Consider the following 20,301-nt stretch of genomic DNA (forward strand, 5'->3'; position numbering starts at 1 on the left):
ACAGGGTGGGCCATTTATATAGATACACCTTAATAAAATGGAAATGGTTGGTGATATTAACTTCCTGTTTGTGGCACATTAGTATATGTGAGGGGGGACATTTTTCAAGATGAGTGGTGACCATGGTTGCCAATTTGAAGTCGGACATTTTGAATCCAACTTTAGTTTTTTCAATAGGAAGAGGGTCATGTGACACATCAAACTTATTGGGAATTTCACAAGAAAAACAATGGTGTGCTTGGTTTTAACGTAACTTTATTCTTTCATGAGTTATTTACAAGTTTCTCTTTGTTTACAGCCATTGACATGTCGCCGAGGTGCGGAGCGGATAGAAATTGTGTTCATGTCTGGTAAACGTAGTAACCGGGTCATTGCAGCATATTTCAATGCAAGACAGCCTACGAGACCACCCATCTCACATGCTACAGTTAGCAAACTGCTTGCTAAGTTTCGTGAAACTGGTTCAGTTTTGGATTTGCCAAAATGTGGACGCATGAAATCTGTCACTAATGAAGAAACATCAGTGGCTGTCCTAGCTTTATTCAGCAAGAGCCCACAGCGTAGAACTCGCCGCATGTTACTGGAGAGTGGCATTAGTCGAACATCCCTTCGGCGGATATTAGCTACTAACAAATGGCACCCTTACAAACTCCAGCTACTGCAGCATCTCAACGAGGATGACCCAGATCGGCGCACTGAATTTGCAGAATGGGAAAAACAAAAATTGGAACAGGACCCTCAGTTTACGCAGAAGATTTTGTTCAGTGATGAGGCAAACCTTTATGTGAATGGTGAAGTTAACAAACAAAACCACCGCTATTGGTCTGACACTAACCCACATTGGATAGATCCCTCCAAGACTGTTGGAACCAAAAAATTGATGGTATGGTGTGGTATATGGGGTATAAAGATAGTGGGGCCATTCTTCATCAATAGAAACCTCAAGGCCACTGGATATGCGAAATTGCTACATGATGATGTGTTTCCCTCTTTATGCACTGAAGCTGGCACGTTCCCTGAGTTTTTCCAGCAAGATGGTGCACCACCACATTATGGGTGTCAGGTCCGAGCATTCCTAGATGAACAGTTTCCTGGAAAGTGGATTGGTCGTCGTAGGCCAGTTGAATAGCCCCCAAGGTCTCCCGATCTGACCCCCTTAGACTTTTTTCTTTGGGGTCATCTGGAGGCAATTGTCTATGCTGTGAAGATACGAGATGTGCAGCACCTGAAGCTACGGATACTGGAAGCCTGTGCTAGCATTTCTCCTGCGGTGTTGCTATCAGTGTGTGAAGAGTGGGAGAAGAGGGTTGCATTGACAATCCAACACAATGTGCAGCACATTGAACACATTTTATAAGTGGTCAGAAACTTGTAAATAACTCATGAAAGAATAAAGTTACGTTAAAACCAAGCACACCATTGTTTTTCTTGTGAAATTCCCAATAAGTTTGATGTGTCACATGACTCTCTTCCTATTGAAAAAACAAAAGTTGGATTCAAAATGGCTGACTTCAAAATGGCCGCCATGGTCACCACCCATCTTGAAAAGTTTCCCCCCTCACATATACTAATGGGCCACAAACAGGAAGTTAATATCACCAAACATTCCTATTTTATTAAGGTGTATCCATATAAATGGCCCACCCTGTATTTCCCACAGCAGCTCCAGGTGCAACATGGTTGTCTGACAGATTATGGTATGTGATCAGTTTGCACAAGCATTTGACTAAAATACACTCTTCACAGTGTTGCTTCACTTCCAGATCTTGATAAAGTACCAGAAACCCACCCACTTGTGTCTGGAGATTGGGTGGTGGTAAAAAGACACTTTAGAAAAGTCCTCAAACCCTGTTATGATGGTCCATTCAAAGTGTTGCTGACCACAAGCACATCAGTGAAGCTAAAAGGAAAGCCTAATTGGATCTACAACAGTCATTGCAAGAAAATGTTAAGTCTTGTGTGCTATTGTTCCCCCTTGTGTGACTACTGATCGTGACTCAAAGAGTAAGGATTTTAAATGAGATAGTAAAAAAAGGTTTTTGAGATGTGAAAAAGTTGTGTAAAAGGAAGAACAAAGCTGTTAAAGCCTGATACATCCAGTCCAGTGACCCATGGATAGTATTGCCCAAAGATTCCCAGTATTAATAATTTTTATGTTCACAATAATGTAGAAGTCACCACTTAAAGGGAACCTGTCATGTGGATTTTTGATTATAATCTAACTAATTATATACAATCATTAACTACTAAAAAGTGCCTTAGATGTATTCACTTACTGGTGTGACAGATGGTTACCTCATAATATACACACAAAGATGCCGCATGTCGGGTGCTAATGAGCTGATTTGAGTCCAGCGTGATGTCATTGAGTCCAGCGTATATTTAATTCAGAGCTATAGCCACTCCCCTGTCCACCTGCTGCTGATTCCTATGGAAACAAACTGTCATTCAGCAGCAGGTGGGCGGGGAGAGTCAGGAGCTCATGAATATTCATGACTCATAATTATCAGCTGGAGCTTTTCAATACAAGATGTTGGCAGATTGACTGGGTCAATTAAAGAATGTGACCCAGCATTTTGCTAAGCAAATCAGTCACTTATTTATGTTGCCCTTAGTTAGGACACCATAAAACTGGTGACAGGTTCCCTTTAACATCGCCCCCATATATTCTGTATAAGGCATAGGTAAGAAACTGACTTCCCATTGTATAAGGCCATTACGAGGGAGTCTATCCAATATGGATAGGTTGTCTCCAAAGTGGTGAAACAACCAACAGGTACAATGGGACAGATTGTAGAACCTACTTAGATTAAGGACAGCGTTAGGCCAATTAAAATGGCTTCAAAGGGGGGACTGATAGAGATGTGGATATCATTCTTGATTAATTGAGATTGCCCCCATATCTTCCAGCTCTCAGTTTAAAACGTATTCACTTAAATTCCAAGAGGACCCTCTTTCCTGGGGTGTCATATATGATGTATGCTGTACTGCTGTTAGAGTGAAGCCATTACAATATGGCGCTTGGACTTGGATGTTTACATAGTTTGCATACCAGAGTTAGTAAAATAATGGGCATATGTCAAGTGTTATCTCTTTTCTTATTATTGTATTCTCGCCAATGAAACAATGCCACGAGCCTCAGGGGATGCCCCTTCGGATGTCCTTATAAACTGTTTCACTTCCTTGAATAAAGGAGAAACTGCTTTGACCCTTCCCTGGTGTCAGTGTGGGTTCTTCCATGCATGTGAAATCCTAGGATCAGAACTATTTGGAGCAGTAGAGCAAACGTAATTAGCCCCAAGAGAGGGAATCCTCAACACAATGTGGCTATAAGAGTTTACATTTGTAACTTAAATGTTATTTTCTCTAATGAGATACTGTAACTAGGGTTGAGCGAACACGAACTGTAGAGTTCGGGTTTGTACTGAACCTTACGATTATTTTACCCCGGACCGAACCCGAACATTTCAGTAAAAGTCCGGGTTCGAGTTCGGTGTTCGGCGATTTAATGGCGCTTTTTGAAAGGGTGCAGGGCAGCCAATCAACAAGTGTTTAACTTGTGTCCCCCTAAAAGCCATCACACCCATGCCTACTAATGGCATGGCTGTGATTGGCCAGTGCAGCATGTGACCCAGCCTCTATATAAGCTGGAGTCATGTAGCGCCGCACGTCACTCTGCTGTTACTAGTGTAGGGAGAGGATGCTGCTGCTGTGAGGGAGAGAATAGGAAAGAATCTGATATCAGACCTTGTTACGATCTACAGCGATTCTTTTTGTGGGTGCAATGCAACATTTTTGTACCCTGCCCTGAGCCCAGTGACACAGAAAAATACGTTTTATCCGTCTGTTAGTTAGGTGGCGTTTTTGTGCAAGTTCAGTGCACCAGCACTGCATATGTGCCAGGGACAATAATTTCATCCTGTTCTTTTAGTTCAGTGGGCAACATATACCCATTTTTTTTTTATAGCACCTGCACTGCATATGAGCCAGGGGAAGGGAAAATAATATAGGTAATCCGTCTGTGAGTTCAGGGACCCAGGGGGTGACATATTCACATTTTTTTCAGTTAAGTAGGGGGTGCTGCATATGTGAGTGTAATGAATTCAGTAAATCCATCTGTTAGATTCTGGGGGGACAAATTAAATAATTTTTTGCTAAAAAGTACATTTGTGATAGTGAAAGAAAGTCAGTTAAATCCATCTGTTTAATTGTGGGTGAAAAAATCATAATTGTTTTTCCATAAACTACCTTTGCGGCCTGCACTGCAAATCTGATAGTAAAATAGAATCAGTGAATCCATCTGTTTTACTGTGGGTGAAAAAATCATCATTTTTTTTTGCCAGAAAGTACCTTTGTGGCCTGGACTGCAAATCTGATAGTGAAATATAATCAGTGAATACAATTGGGACATTGTGGGTAAAAAAAAACATACCTTTGCAGCCTGCGCTGCATTTCTGACAGTCCATTACAACCGTTAAATACTGCTGTTATATTGTGGTTTGAAAAAAACACCCTTTTTGTGCTAGAAAGTACATTTGCGGTCTGTGCTGCATTTCTGAAAGTCCAATACAACCATTAAATACTGCTGTTATATTTTTGTTTAAAAAACACCCTTTTTGTGCTAGAAAGTACATTTGTGGCCTGCGCTGCATATGACCTGTCCTATTTTTTGACGGACAACGGTTCACGGACCCATTCAAGTCAATGGGTCCGTGAAAGAACACGGATGCACACAAGATTGGCATCCGTGTCTGTGATCCGTGGCCGTAGGTTACTTTCATACAGATGGATCCGAAGATCCGTCTGCATAAAAGCTTTTTCAGAGCTGAGTTTTCACTTAGTGAAAACTCAGATCCGACAGTATATTCTAACACAGAGGCGTTCCCATAGTGATGGGGACGCTTCTAGTTAGAATATACAATGAACTGTGTACATGACTGCCCCCTGCTGCCTGGCAGCACCCGATCTCTTACAGGGGGCTGTGATCAGCACAATTAACCCCTCAGGTGCCACACCTGAAGGGGTTAATTAAGCGTATCATAGCCCCCTGTAAGAGATCCGGGGCTGCCAGGCAGCAGGAGGCCAGACCCCCCTCCCTCCCCAGTTTAAATTTCATTGGTGGCCAGTGCGGCCCCCCTCCCTCCCTCTATTGTAATAATAACATTGGTGGCACAGTGTGCGCCCCCCCCCCCCGGCCCCCCCTTCCTCCCTCTATTGTAATAAGAACATTGGTGGCAGTGTGCGGCCTCCACCGGCCCCCCCTCCCTCCCTCTATTGTAATTAGAACATTGGTGGCAGTGTGCAGCCTCCCCCAGCCCCCCTCCCTCCCTCTATTGTAATTAGAACATTGGTGGCAGTGTGCGGCCTCCCCCAGCCCCCCTCCCTCTATTGTAATTAGAACATTGGTGGCAGTGTGCGGCCTCCTCCGCCCCCCCCCCGCCGATCATTGGTGGCAGCGAAGTTCTGGGAGCTCCTCCTACTGGTAAGTGACAGTTCATTTAGCAATGCGCCGCACAGACCTGTCACTTACCAGTAGGAGGAGCTCCCGGCCGGACACAGGCATCGCAGCAGCCAGCAGGTAAGTATGATGCTTCTACTATTGCTAAGTAACCATGGCAACCAGGACTGCAGTAGCGTCCTGGTTGCCATGGTTACCGATCGGAGCCCCAGCGATTAAACTGGGACTCCGATCGGAACTCCACTGCCACCAATGATGGGGGGGGCCGGGGAAGGCCGCACACTGCCACCAATGTTCTTATTACAATAGAGGGAGGGGGGGGGCCGGGGGAGGCCGCAGACTGGCCACCAATGTTATTAATACAATAGAGGGAGGGAGGGGGGCCGCACTGGCCACCAATGATATTCAAACTGGGGAGGGGGGGTCTGCCCCCTGCTGCCTGGCAGCCCTGATCTCTTACAGGGGGCTATGATACGCAAAATTAACCCCTTCAGGTGCGGCACCTGAGGGGTTAATTGTGCTGATCACGGCCCCCTGAAAGAGATCGGGTGCTGCCAGGCAGCAGGGGGCAGTCATGTACACAGTTTGTAGTATATTCTAACTAGAAGCGTCCCCATCACCATGGGAACGCCTCTGTGTTAGAATATACTGTCGGATATGAGTTTTCACGATGTAACTCATATCCGACAGTATATTCTAACATAGAGGCGTTCCCATGGTGATGGGGACGCTTCAAGTTAAAATATACCATCGGACTGGAGAAAACTCCGATCCGATGGTATAAAAGGGACTCCAGACTTTACATTGAAAGTCAATGGGGACGGATCCATTTGCAATTGCACCATATTGTGTCAACGTCAAAAGGATCCGTCCCCATTGACTTGCATTGTAATTCAGGACGGATCCGTTTGGCTCCGTACGGCCAGGCGGACACCAAAACAAATCAAGGAACCCACAGACGAAAAAACGGTCACGGATCACGGACCAACGGAACCCCGTTTTGCGGACAGTGAAAAAATACTGTCGTGTGCATGAGGCCTAAGGGCACAAGAGTTAAACGCTTGTTGATTGGCTGCTCTGCAGCCTTTCAAAAAGCGCCATTTAATCGCCAAACACTGAACTCGAACCTGAACTTTTACTGAAAAGTTCGGGTCCGGGGTCCAAAAATCCTAAAGTTCGGTACGAACCTAAACTTTACAGTTCGGGTTTGTTCAACCCTACTTTACACCAGTTTGATAAATACTGTATCCCCAATAATGTTTTATAAAATTTGACGAGTCGGGCATAAAACGGATTTTCAGAAATTCACTGATCTCTAGCTAAAACCTTTGCAATATTCGTGAAGGCTATGAAGACTCAAGTGTAGGTTATACTGCCCATGAAACTGCTCCATGTTAAATATCGTCCAGCATTTCTTAATTTTGCAAGAAATGCTTAAGAAGGAGCCCAACAAAATATGGAGAATTCTTGATGAAAGATAAAAGTTTAAAGGATTTAATTTGCATAAAAATAAAATAGGTTAAAAAATTTGGGAAGAGAAAGATAAATAAAGCATAACAAAAGAATCTCAAAAAGAAACAAGCAAACAATTAAACAAGTTAAAATGAGTGAAAAAGTAATTCCCCCGAAGAAAAGTGCATGTGTGAGATGTGTGTAGAGAGCAACAGGTGTCAAAAAATGCTCTCCCAATGTCATGAGGCGAAGCCCTTTTAAAGTCTGAATTTCCATAGAGTTACATTGTATCCTATATTTAACATCCTAACATACTGTACATATATGGTTAACAAGTAAAACCGTTACATCAAGATTTTCTAAGTGATCCTTATATGTGAAGCTAATAATGATATGCTGAGGTAGGAGGATTCTTAACCATTCAAATACTATTGATGTCTCAAGATCTGTCAAAAATTGACACTCAACACAAGTGCTGGCCTCACACGGTTCTTAAAGTGTTAGTATGTTATTTTACACTCCACAAGACACAGTCTGCCTTATAGTCCATTGGCGCTATTCTTGAATAGCACTACCATGTATTTAGACATCTTGCCTACTGTACCACCTTTAGGGGGATCTCCATTCCTCCAGTCCAGGATGACTTAAACCTGCTGGTTGTTATGCTGCTGGCATCTCCTGTTCCAAGATCATGGCTTGCCATACAGCACTCCTGGTTCATGATTCTCTGAGCAAACTGCTCCGATGAGAACAGGAATTTTTGTTCTTTAGCAGAAGATCCAATTTTTAACAATAACCTCAGGTCATCCTCTTATAGGATGGAAGAGAGGATTTACTTTCAATTTACCTACAGCAATGTGAGGAACACCAGTCTTGTAGGTCCCCCCATTAGCTCTGCTATGGAACACCAAAGAACACCATCTCCTGAGAAGGTGGACAACTCTTAGGCCCCTTTCACAATCGCGAGTCCCATGAATCAGACTCACAGTGTGTGTCAGGGAGAGCACCCGTCCTGATCTCCGGACCACTGCCAGGGTCGCATAGCATTATATTGATTTATGATGCTATGTAACCCTCACAGTTCTGGAATGTATTGGGTAACAATCACAGCATTAAGTCAGTGTTATCCATTGCATTCCAGAACTGTAAGGGTTACAAAGCATCATAAATCAATATAATGCTATACGACCCCGGCAGTACTGGGAGGTAAGGACAGGAGCTGCTGCATACTCACTCTACAAGTCCGGAGCGTGGAACTCGCTTGTCTGAAAGGGTATTCATTGCCATTCCTGTACAAAAAATGGTGAGGCTAAGAAGATCTCTTCCTGGAAATCTACCTGATGAGAACCACCCAAGTTCTCACTAGACATCCTTGCTAGTGAAAACAGCATAACTAGGGTGGTATCAAAAATAAAAGGACACCACCAGGATAAGCATGCTTACAATCAGTATGGAATTACTGTTGACCACTAGCTCCAGTTACAGGAGAAATATACCCATGAAATGAAAACCCTTCATATGATATACTGTATGTCTCCTAATTAAGAGAGTTTGGGAAAGGGAAAAGATACTAGTATTGGCAGGTCCTAAGCTGAAGACATACCATACAGAACTATTTTTGATGCCCAAAATCCTCAGGATAGGTCATCAATATTAGATTGGCGGGGGTACAACACCCAGCACCACTGCCAATCAACTGTTTAAGGAGGCCGCTACATTCTAATCAATGCCGTCGCCGTCTCCTCCTCAAACCAAGCACAGTGCCGTCCATTGGATATCGGTTATGTTTGGTATTGAAACTTAACCACTATTCACTTAGGGCTCTTTCACACCTGCGTTCTTTTCTTCCGGCATAGAGTTCCGTCGTCGGGGCTCTATGCCGGAAGAATCCTGATCAGTTTTATCCTAATGCCTTTAGTTCCGGAACGGAACGTTTTTTGGCCGGAGAAAATACCGCAGCATGCTGCGCTTTTTGCTCTGGACAAAAATCCTGAAGACTTGCCGCAAGGCCGGATCCGGAATTAATGCCCATTGAAAGGCATTGATCCGGATCCGGCCTTAAGCTAAACGTCATTTCGGCGCATTGCCGGATCCGACATTTAGCTTTTTCTGAATGTTTACCATGGCTGCCGGGACGCTAAAGTCCTGACAGCCATGGTAAAGTGTAGTGGGGATCGGGGGAGCAGTATACTTACCGTCCGTGCGGCTCCCGGGGCGCTCCAGAGTGACGTCAGGGCGCCCCACGCGCATGGATGACGTGATCACATGGCACTTCATCCATGCGCATGGGGCGCTCTGACGTCATTCTGGAGCGCCCCGGGAGCCGCACGGACTGTAAGTATGCCGCTCCCCCGCTCCCCGCTCCTACTATGACAAACAGGACTTTAATAGCGTCCTGGCTGCCATAGTAACACTGAAAGCATTTTGAAGACGGATCCGTCTTCAAATGCTTTCAGTACACTTGCGTTTTTCCGGATCCGGCGTGTAATTCCGGCAAGTGGAGTACGGATCCGGACAACGCAAGTGTGAAAGAGGCCTTAAATGGGGCTGAACTGTGCATAGGTCATTTGACTGGAACACAGTGGTCCATTCAAACAGTTGATTGGCAGGAGCACTGAGAGCGGAACTCCAGCCTATCTGATATTGATGACATAGCTGGAGGGTAGGGTAACAATATCTAAATCTTGGAAGAAACCTTAAGTCTGCAACACTTTAAGCAGCCAAGCTTAATATCAGTTACCAGCTTTGTTATATATCCACAATACATAGATCCAGCAATACATGAAAAGATACAAACTACTCACTGTATAGTATTTGCCTCTTGACTACTGGAAGTTTCAGTATCCTAGACCTGGGGGTATCTGCAATTGTTCAGTTTGTTTATATTGTTATTTATATTTTATATAATGTTTACCAAGCAAGACATGGTTTGGCAGGCAGGGATAGGGTTAAACATCTTATTCCTTCACTTATTCAGTAAGGCTACTTTCACACTTGCGTTCGGAGCGAATTCGTCTGGTGTCTGCACAGACGGATCCGCTCCTATAATGCAAAAGCTTATATCCGTTCAGAACGGATCCGCTTGCATTACCATGAACAAAAGAAAAAAAATAATAATATTTTTTTTTTTTTTGTTCATGATAGTGCAAACGGATCCGTTTTGACTTTACATTGAAAGTCAATGGGGGACGGATCCGTTTGAAAATTGAGCCATACTGTGTCAACTTCAAACAGATCCGTCCCCATTGACTTACATTGTAAGTCTGGACGGATCCGTTTGCCTCCGCACGGCCAGGCGGACACCCGAACGCTGCAAGCAGCGTTCGGGTGTCCGCCTGCTGAGCGGAGCGGAGGACAAACGGTGACAGACTGATGCATTCTGAGCGGATCCGTATCCACTCAGAATGCATTAGGGCTGGACGGATCAGTTCGGGGCCGCTTGTGAGAGCCTTCAAACGGAACTCACAAGCGAAGCCCCGAACGCAAGTGTGAAAGTAGCCTAAGGAGTGGGCTGATACTTCTTCCTCCCAGAAGGAGAAATGCTAGTGTAGAGAGTGTGAAGTGAGGAAGCTCTTCCAATTGTTCCTGATCCAAGGGTCTTAGGGATCACCTTTGGATCCAACTCTCTAGTTAGAGCACTACTCCAAAGAGAGTGCAAGAAACCCCAAGATACAGCTTTCTTGAATCTTACAGTATGTACAGGGAGTGCAGAATTATTAGGCAAATGAGTATTTTGACCACATCATCCTCTTTATGCATGTTGTCTTACTCCAAGCTGTATAGGCTCGAAAGCCTACTACCAATTAAGCATATTAGGTGATGTGCATCTCTGTAATGAGAAGGGGTGTGGTCTAATGACATCAACACCCTATATCAGGTGTGCATAATTATTAGGCAACTTCCTTTCCTTTGGCAAAATGGGTCAAAAGAAGGACTTGACAGGCTCAGAAAAGTCAAAAATAGTGAGATATCTTGCAGAGGGATGCAGCACTCTTAAAATTGCAAAGCTTCTGAAGCGTGATCATCGAACAATCAAGCGTTTCATTCTAAATAGTCAACAGGGTCGCAAGAAGCGTGTGGAAAAACCAAGGCGCAAAATAACTGCCCATGAACTGAGAAAAGTCAAGCGTGCAGCTGCCAAGATGCCACTTGCCACCAGTTTTGCCATATTTCAGATCTGCAACATCACTGGAGTGCCCAAAAGCACAAGGTGTGCAATACTCAGAGACATGGCCAAGGTAAGAAAGGCTGAAAGACGACCACCACTGAACAAGACACACAAGCTGAAACGTCAAGACTGGGCCAAGAAATATCTCAAGACTGTTTTTTCTAAGGTTTTATGGACTGATGAAATGAGAGTGAGTCTTGATGGGCCAGATGGATGGGCCCGTGGCTGGATTGGTAAAGGGCAGAGAGCTCCAGTCCGACTCAGACGCCAGCAAGGTGGAGGTGGAGTACTGGTTTGGGCTGGTATCATCAAAGATGAGCTTGTGGGGCCTTTTCGGGTTGAGGATGGAGTCAAGCTCAACTCCCAGTCCTACTGCCAGTTTCTGGAAGACACCTTCTTCAAGCAGTGGTACAGGAAGAAGTCTGCATCCTTCAAGAAAAACATGATTTTCATGCAGGACAATGCTCCATCACACGCGTCCAAGTACTCCACAGCGTGGCTGGCAAGAAAGGGTATAAAAGAAGAAAATCTAATGACATGGCCTCCTTGTTCACCTGATCTGAACCCCATTGAGAACCTGTGGTCCATCATCAAATGTGAGATTTACAAGGAGGGAAAACAGTACACCTCTCTGAACAGTGTCTGGGAGGTTGTGGTTGCTGCTGCACGCAATGTTGATGGTGAACAAATCAAAACACTGACAGAATCCATGGATGGCAGGCTTTTGAGTGTCCTTGCAAAGAAAGGTGGCTATATTGGTCATTGATTTGTTTTTGTTTTGTTTTTGAATGTCAGAAATGTATATTTGTGAATGTTGAGATGTTATATTGGTTTCACTGGTAAAAATAAATAATTGAAATGGGTATATATTTGTTTTTTGTTAAGTTGCCTAATAATTATGCACAGTAATAGTCACCTGCACACACAGATATCCCCCTAAAATAGCTAAAACTAAAAACAAACTAAAAACTACTTCCAAAAATATTCAGCTTTGATATTAATGAGTTTTTTGGGTTCATTGAGAACATGGTTGTTGTTCAATAATAAAATTAATCCTCAAAAATACAACTTGCCTAATAATTCTGCACTCCCTGTATAGTCAGCAGAGTGACCCACAAGCCACAGCTTTACAGACCTTGCTTCAGGTCAGGGGCTACAGGTCAAACACCCATCACCTAGATTACATCGAGGACAGACCAACTCAATGCGGACAGCTAAAATATATCCACAGTTCACAATGGACACCTATAGCCACAGTTACCAGCACACAGCTGTTAGCCAGAAGTTCAAGGGAGAGTCACCAGCAAGACAGCACACCTGAGGTGCCATAGTCTGCCACCTTGCCAGCCACCATACTGGATCATCTGGTTACAGGAATTACAGTCATGTGAAAAAATTAGGACACCCTTTGAAAGCATGTGGTTTTTTGTAACATTTTTAATAAAAGGTTATTTCATCTCCGTTTCAACAATACAGAGAGATTAAAGTAATCCGACTAAACAAAGAAAACTGAAGAAAAGTCTTTTCAAGATCTTCTGTAAATGTCATTCTACAAAAATGCCTATTCTAACTGAGGAAAAAGATAGGACACCCTTGTCCCTAATAGCGAGTGTTACCTCCTTTGGCTGAAATAACTGCAGTGAGACGGTTCTTGTAGCCATCTACCAGTCTTCGACATCGGTCTGAGGAAATTTTACCCCACTCCTCAATGCAGAACTTTTTCAGCTGTGAGATGTTTGAGGGGTTTCTTGCACGTACAGCCCTTTTCAAGTCACCCCACAGCATCTCAATGGGATTCAAATCTGGACTTTGACTTGGCCATTCCAGGACTCTCCATTTCTTCTTTTTCAGCCAATATTTGGTTGATTTACTAGTATGTTTTGGGTCATTGTCATGTTGCATGGTCCAGTTCCGCTTCAGCTTTAATTTTCTAACTGATGGTCTCACATGTTCTTCAAGCACCTTCTGATACACAGTAGAATTCATCGTGGATTCTATGATGGTGAGCTGACCAGGTCCTGCTGCAGCAAAGCAGCCCCAAACCATGACACTTCCACCTCCATGCTTCACAGTTGGTATGAGGTTCTTTTCTTGGAATGCTGTGTTTGGTTTACGCCAAACATGTCCTCTGCTGTTGTGTCCAAATAATTCAATTTTGGACTCATCTGTCCAAAGAACATTATTCCAGAAGTCCTGGTCTTTGTCAACTTTATCTCTGGCAAATGTCAGTCTGGCCTCGATGTTTCCCTTGGAAAGCAAAGGTTTCCTCCTTGCACACCTCCCATGCAAGTTAAACTTGTACAGTCTCTTTCTGATTGTAGAGGCATGTACTTCTACATCAACAGTAGCCAGAGCCTGCTGTAGTTCTCGAGATGACACTTTAGGGTTTTTGGAGACCTCTTTTAGCATCTTGCGGTCTGCTCTTGGGGTGAACTTGCTGGGGCGACCAGTCCTGGGCATGTTGGCAGTTGTTTTGAAAGCCCTCCACTTGTAGACTATCTTCCGGACAGTGGAATGGCTGATTTCAAAATCTTTTGAGATCTTTTTAAATCCCTTCCCAGACTCATAGGCTGCTACAATCTTTTTTCTGAAGTCCTCTGACAGCTCTTTTGCTCTCACCATGGTGCTCACTCTCACTTCAACAGTCAGGAGCACACCAAACTAAATGTCTGAGGTTTAAATAGGGCAAGCCTCATTCAACATGCAGAGTAACGATCTACTAATTATGTGCACCTGGTGTGATATACCTGTGTGAGATCTGAGCCAATTTAAGAGGGAATACATGTGAGGGTGTCCTATCTTTTTCCTCAGTTAGAATAGGCATTTTTGTAGAATGACATTTACAGAAGATCTTGAAAAGACTTTTCTTCAGTTTTCTTTGTTTAGTCGGATTACTTTAATCTCTCTGTATTGTTGAAACGGAGATGAAATAACCTTTTATTAAAAATGTTACAAAAAACCACATGCTTTCAAAGGGTGTCCTAATTTTTTCACATGACTGTATACTTTGTACCAACTACTGCTGGATGTACTACACGGTACCTTTTGCACTGAGCAAAGAGAGATTTTTATTCTTTTACTTCTGGCCTGAATATTTAAATCACCTTTCCATTGCACTGATCCTCATGGAGCAATGGTCTGCGGGAGTACACCATGACACAACATCTCATCAGGGCCACTACAACTCCCATCTTCTACACCAGCTCCTCAGGGACTTACTGCAAAGTTTGAGAGCTGTATAGAAGATGGCACAGCCACAATCCGGGAGTTTCTACTGTACAGCACCGGATGGCTCAGTACTGCAGGCAGAAAAAGAATTGAAGTTCTCAAACAAAAGCTAAAGAGTTTTGCTTCTAGACAGTAAACTAGGCTGCACAGCTACTGCACAAAATGTAGTAGTACACAACATGCATAGATTCAAGGGTGAGTAAAAAAAATATATATATGATTGCAGAAAGGAACAAATTAATCCTGGGAAGAGGAGTAGCCGCCAGTCCATTACCACTTGGTAGAACAATATAAAATATCATGAAATCAGAAAAACACCAATTTGATTAAAATTGGCTTTGGAGTGACATGTCTTACCTGTGCATATCCATAAATGCTCAATATCTGTGCTATATGTAAAGATATATCTGAATTCATATCTCCAATAAAACCAATCAAGTGACCAAACTCCTCACAGCAGAAATTAGGAATAAGATCTCCAGGGCCAGATAGGATCTGTAGAACACTATCTAGAGCCTTATTCACACTGTTGCAAGAGTCATACACATGGTATCCCAGAGTCATATTTGGTAAAATATCAAGATTCTTGTTGATCTCTTTAATGGCAAATGTGAAAGCCAACAAGTATCTGTAGAAGCGGGGTAGAGGTCTGCAGAAATGGTAGAAGCTTTAATGATGAAAAGTAATATCCAAGTACAATATATGCTACATCCAAAGTCGCTTCACAAAAATGTTTGTTTTAATGCTATATAGAGATCCGTCTCAGTACAGCATTAAAATGTATGGGCTCCGGCGAGGCAAAATTAGTTATTTGCGAAATCGTACGAGACTTCGTTGAATAACTTCGGTAATAGATTTTTAAAGTGGAATACATCACTTTTAAATGTGGAGCCCGACTCGAAGGAGACTTGATGACATTGCCACCCTCGGAGTTAGGGCAAAAGATAGAAAACAACCTAAGGCATCAACACATACAGGCATTTAGGGCACATAACATTTCCTGCACATTTCACTGACAATTGTGGAAAAATATATGATGAAATTGAGATGTGCCATGATCCCAAATGTTTGCAGGACTTGTAAAGAAAAGGTCACATGACCATAATTGTGCAGGTCCTCAAGCAAATGAGTGGAGGTACACAGAGGAGGAGAATGTAACTTGTTATGTTTGAGTTTATGGCTTTGGCCTTCCAGATGTGGCCATCCAGATGTTGTAAAACTACAACTCCCACCAGGCCCTGCTGTAGGCTGATAGCTGTAGGCTGTCCTGGCATGCTGGGAGTTGTAGTTTTGCAACAGCTGGAGGGCCGCAGGTTGGGCATCCCTGATTTAGGGTGTCTAATTTGCAGTATTTATATATTGAGGGGGCTTAATTTGTAGTGTGTAGTTATTTAGGGGGTTAGAATTGTCTGTATGGATTTAATGGATCTGATCTAGGATCTGAGATTGAGTTATTTGGAGACCTGCTTATTTTGAGGTCTTGTCTTTGGTCTGTATTTTTGGTCTTGTTTGGGGGGTCTGTATTTTTTTGTGTTTCTGATCTGGCATTTGTATTTTTTATGAATTATCTATATTATCTATTATTTATTTATTCTGAGATCCATATTTATTCAGAGGCCTGCATTCTGTAGCCAACGTAATAGTGGACACATGTTAAAATTTTTGAAGAGCAGCTTATCACAACTCTTTTCAGAAACCTGGAAGTGTGGCTGAAAACAAGTCCAATAGGAACATTATGTTAGAAAATGTGTTATATGCATATTGCATCTGGAGGGGTCATATTTAACAAGCTGAGAAGCAAAAAGTAGATTGTGTAGTATTATTCAGTGGTAGAACATTGATTTAGTAGCAGATAGCTGTGTATTCAAAGAGTATTTACAGCACTATAATATTGTAGATGTTAAAATACAGGGACATGAGTGTAACTGTAAATTGCAACAATGCCTGTCAGAGATAAGAAGAATCATCGAAAGTAAAGCCTTTGCATAATCAGGAAACCCAACCCACAGCAAGCCCTGCCAGCATGAAAACAACTGTGCTGCTAAGCAGTGGCCAAGATAATGAAAAAATCACCATCAACGTACTAAAGTGTTTTAATTAATTTTGCTCATTTTTCCAGTGGGGAAGGTTCAGTACTAACCGTAAAAAGGTTTGGAAAAATTGAGTTAATTTCCATTTCAAAGGGGACAGGGGCTGTTTATCAAACCTGGCTATAAACACACACTTTAATTTGAATGCTTTCTTCAAGAACTACTGCCCCTTTTGTGAATGAGCTGTGCATGAAATTACAGTTTCTGATCTCAAATACCATGAGCAGGATAGTTAATAATTCTGCCTTTTTATCTTTTACAATACATAGTACAATGGGGGAAAAAAAGAATAAAAAATTGTGTTATTAAATTCATTTCTAGAGGAATACAGAAGACAATAGTGTCAAGTGTGCGTAGTACTTACATATCACAAAAGGATACATAATGTCCTGATTTACTTCTCAGCAGCTTTAAACTGTTGCAGAGAGTGAATATCCCTCCGATGATCACGTCTCCATCCTGCACATACTGTGTGTTTAATAAAGGATGTATTTTCCTGATGAAACATTGCGGTGATGTGCTCAGTTTCAGACATTGTGAAAAGCTACAGAGATACACAATGGTGACGAAGAGGAAGACAAGAGATACGCAGTACATTGCTGAATCATGTAGAGAAGGAAATCATGTAGTGAATCCCTGCACCGTCTCATTGTATATCACTTCTGAAGTGACATAAGGGTCTTATATAGTCTGGAGAGAATAATCTTGTTATAGTAGGTTATTATTTTATGCTTAAATTAACATTTTCTTATTTCTTAATTTAAAAAGAAAATTATGCATGTGGCTGGAGATCAACTGTAGAAATTAAAAGTAATTTACATTATTACTTTTAATACAGACCTGATCAAAAGTTTAAGACCACTTTAAAAATGGCAAAAAATCATATTTTACCTTGATGGATCTTAACAAGAAGAGATGGGAGTCAGACAAAACATTTTTTGAGCATTCAATTAAATGAAAATAACGATTAAACTGAAACAGGCTGTTTTTCAGCTGATCCAAAGTTTAGGACCACCTGCCTTTAAAAGGCCAAATCTGTGCAAAGATGTGGATTCATTGTCACTTTCTGTCAGGTAGTCACACGTTGTGATGGCAAAGGCAAAAAAACTCTCCCTTTTTGAACGTGGTCGGGTTGTTTAAGCAGGGTCTCTCACAGCGCGCCATCGCTGCTGAGGAGGGACGCAGTAAGACAGTCATTTGGAATTTCTTAAATGATCCTGAGGGTTATGGAACAAAAAAGTCTAGTGGAAGAGTCAAAAAATTTCATCAGCGCTGAGCCAGAGGGTGCAATTGGCTGTCCGTAAAGACACTGGACGATCCTTGACCCAAATTAAGTCCCTTACTGGTGCTGTCTGCAGCCCCATAACCATCAGATGGCATCTGAGACTGAAGGGCTTCAAAAACAAAAAAACCTCTTCAAAGACCTTGTCTCCTTGAATGCCACAAAACTGCTCGTTTGGACTTTGCAAGAGAGCATCAAACATGGGACATTCAAAGGTGGAAGAAAGTTTTATTCTCTGATGAGATTTTTTTTACCTTGATGGTCCTGATGGTTTCCAACGTTACTGGCATGACAAGCAGATCCCACCTGAGATGTTATCTACGCGCCACAGTGGAGGGGGCGCCATAATGGTCTAGGGTGCTTTTTCCTTCAGTGGAACAATGGAGCTTCAGGAAGTGCAGGGGCGTCAAACGGCCACTGGCTATGTCCAGATGTTGCAGAGAGCATTCCTCTTGACTGAGGGCCCTCGTCTGTGTGGTAACGACTGGGTTTTATAACTGGACAATGCTATAGTACACAATGCCTGCAGGACAAGGGACTTCTTCCAGGAGAATAACATCATTTTGGCCCATCCTGTGTGTTCCCCTGATCTAAATCCAATTGAGAACCTTTGGGGATGGATGGCAAGGGAAGTTTACAAAAATGGACAACAGTTCCAGACAGTAGATGGCCTTTGTGCGGCCGTCTTCACCACTTGGAGAAATGTTCCCACTCACCTCATGGAAACGCTTGCATCAAGCATGCCGAAACAAATTTTGGAAATGATAAACAATAACGGCGAAGTTACTCATTACTGAGTTCATGTTTGGAAGTTGGATTTCTGTTTTGGGGGGTTTAATATTTTTTGGGAGGTGTGGTCCTGAACTTTTGATCAGCTGAAAAACAGCCTGTTTCAGTTTATTTGTTGTTTTCATTAAATTGAATGTTCAAAAAATGTTTTGTCTCACTCCCATTTCTTCTTATTGCATGTTGAAGCTCTACTTGGAACATTGTTAAGATCCAGCCATGCTAAATATGATTTTTTGCCATTTTTCAAGTGGTCTTAATCTTTTGATCAGGACTGTATATATGCATAAAGTTTACAATGCCACATATCTCAGCATTTGAGCAACAGTGATAGCAGCAATATAAATGTAATGTCCACTTTTGTTAGGTTGATCACTTGAAGTCTACCTGGGATAAAAAAAAAAATAGTATAATGCCTGTGTTTCATTGTACAGTCATAACTGAGAAGGAATTTGTGTATTCTGAGTTTCTCTAAAGTCTCTTTCAGCCATATTGTTCCCTGTTTCAGCTGCAAATCTAGATGCATTTTTCTCATAAGCAGGGGGAGTCTCCCTTCTGTCAGTCCTGTATGTAGTGACTTCAATTGCCTTACTTCCAACTATGTTTGTTTTCTTCTAGTGAGAAAACTGATAAGGAGGGTAAATGACACAGAAAAGCAGGAGGCTCCTATGTGTCAAGCTTTAACAGGCGAGCTTAAGGAAAACAGCGAGGAGGAAAACCCACTGGCAGGTTGCAGCCGGGAAGGAGGTACCAAAGCACAATCCCAGAGTAGTCAGGCAAAATCCAAGGTTAAGGCGGAAGGTTGGTCAAAGTTGGTACATGGAAAGTCAGCAGGGAACAGCGAACAAAATGCCTAGGAAGCTTTGTATGTCTCACCATAAGGTGGAATAACTCAGCACTGAGCCAGGATCTAATCAGGTCTTTATAGCCAGAGGGTGTGGATGTGGACCGGGAACCTCCCCCAGCAAGGCCACATGCGCATGGTTCTGCCAGGCCGAAGGGAGGCCCATATCCCATGCTGGACCCTCCGGGTCGGAGATGACATCCCCGGTTTCCGGACAGAGCCCCCCACCAAGGAGCGGCCTCCAGAAGCGACCTCAGGAAGGCCTCTCAGAATGGGCCTGATGGAATGCCCGTACCTTGGCATCCGCATGGACCCCCTTCGAGGGCTCCCAGGAACGCTCAAGGACCCCACGCCGACGGTGGGTTTTGTATTCATCATTGTTATCCACCTGAATGGGAGGAGCGGGTGCACGGTCAGGGAATGGATTGGCACATTGTGGCTTCAGTAAGGACACATGAAACACGGGGTGGATGCCCAAGGATGCGGGCAACTATAGCTTAGCAGCCTCATTGATCATGTCCATGATGGGAAAAGGGCCAAGGTAGCAGGACACAGTTTTAGTAGGGGCAGGAGAGCCAAAGGTGCTGTGTGTGGATAACCACACTTTGTCCACTTTCTTATACCGTGGGGACACCACACTCTGGCGGTCAGCTTGTATCTTGTGGTGCCACTGGGCAACTTGAAGCTGCCGCAGGAGAGTACGCCATAATTCTCAGAGGTGTCGGAGCCGCTGGGTCACCTCTGGTGCGTTAATAGGTAGGTCCGGAAGGGAAAAGGGGTGATAGCCGTAGTTGGCAAAGAATGGAGAGAGACCGGTGGATGAATGCTGGTGGTTGTATGTGAATTCATCCAGGGGGAGATGGCTCACCCAATCAACCTGCAGATATGAGGAGTAACACCTGAGATATTGCTCCAGTGTTTGATTGGTCCTCTCGGTTTGCCCATTGGTTTGTGGATGATATGCGGAAAATAGGCTTCGAGTGATGTAGAGAC

At 43.2% G+C, this 20,301-nt stretch overlaps 1 protein-coding gene across 1 annotated transcript in view; it reads right to left on the reverse strand.

Moving 5' to 3' along the window:
* LOC122921453 (vomeronasal type-2 receptor 26-like) overlaps positions 1 to 19,686 on the reverse strand; it is a 72,623-nt gene extending 52,937 nt beyond the window's left edge. The window contains exons 1-2 of the mRNA XM_044271466.1: positions 19,604 to 19,686; positions 14,664 to 14,955 (exon numbers count right to left, since the gene is read on the reverse strand). Of these exons, the coding sequence (XP_044127401.1) occupies positions 14,664 to 14,955; positions 19,604 to 19,686 (375 nt within the window). The remainder of the gene's footprint in view (positions 1 to 14,663; positions 14,956 to 19,603) is intronic.
* Between the last annotated feature and the right edge of the window lie 615 nt (positions 19,687 to 20,301).

This window comes from Bufo gargarizans, chromosome 1, assembly GCF_014858855.1.
Source record: "Bufo gargarizans isolate SCDJY-AF-19 chromosome 1, ASM1485885v1, whole genome shotgun sequence".
NCBI lineage: Eukaryota > Metazoa > Chordata > Amphibia > Anura > Bufonidae > Bufo > Bufo gargarizans.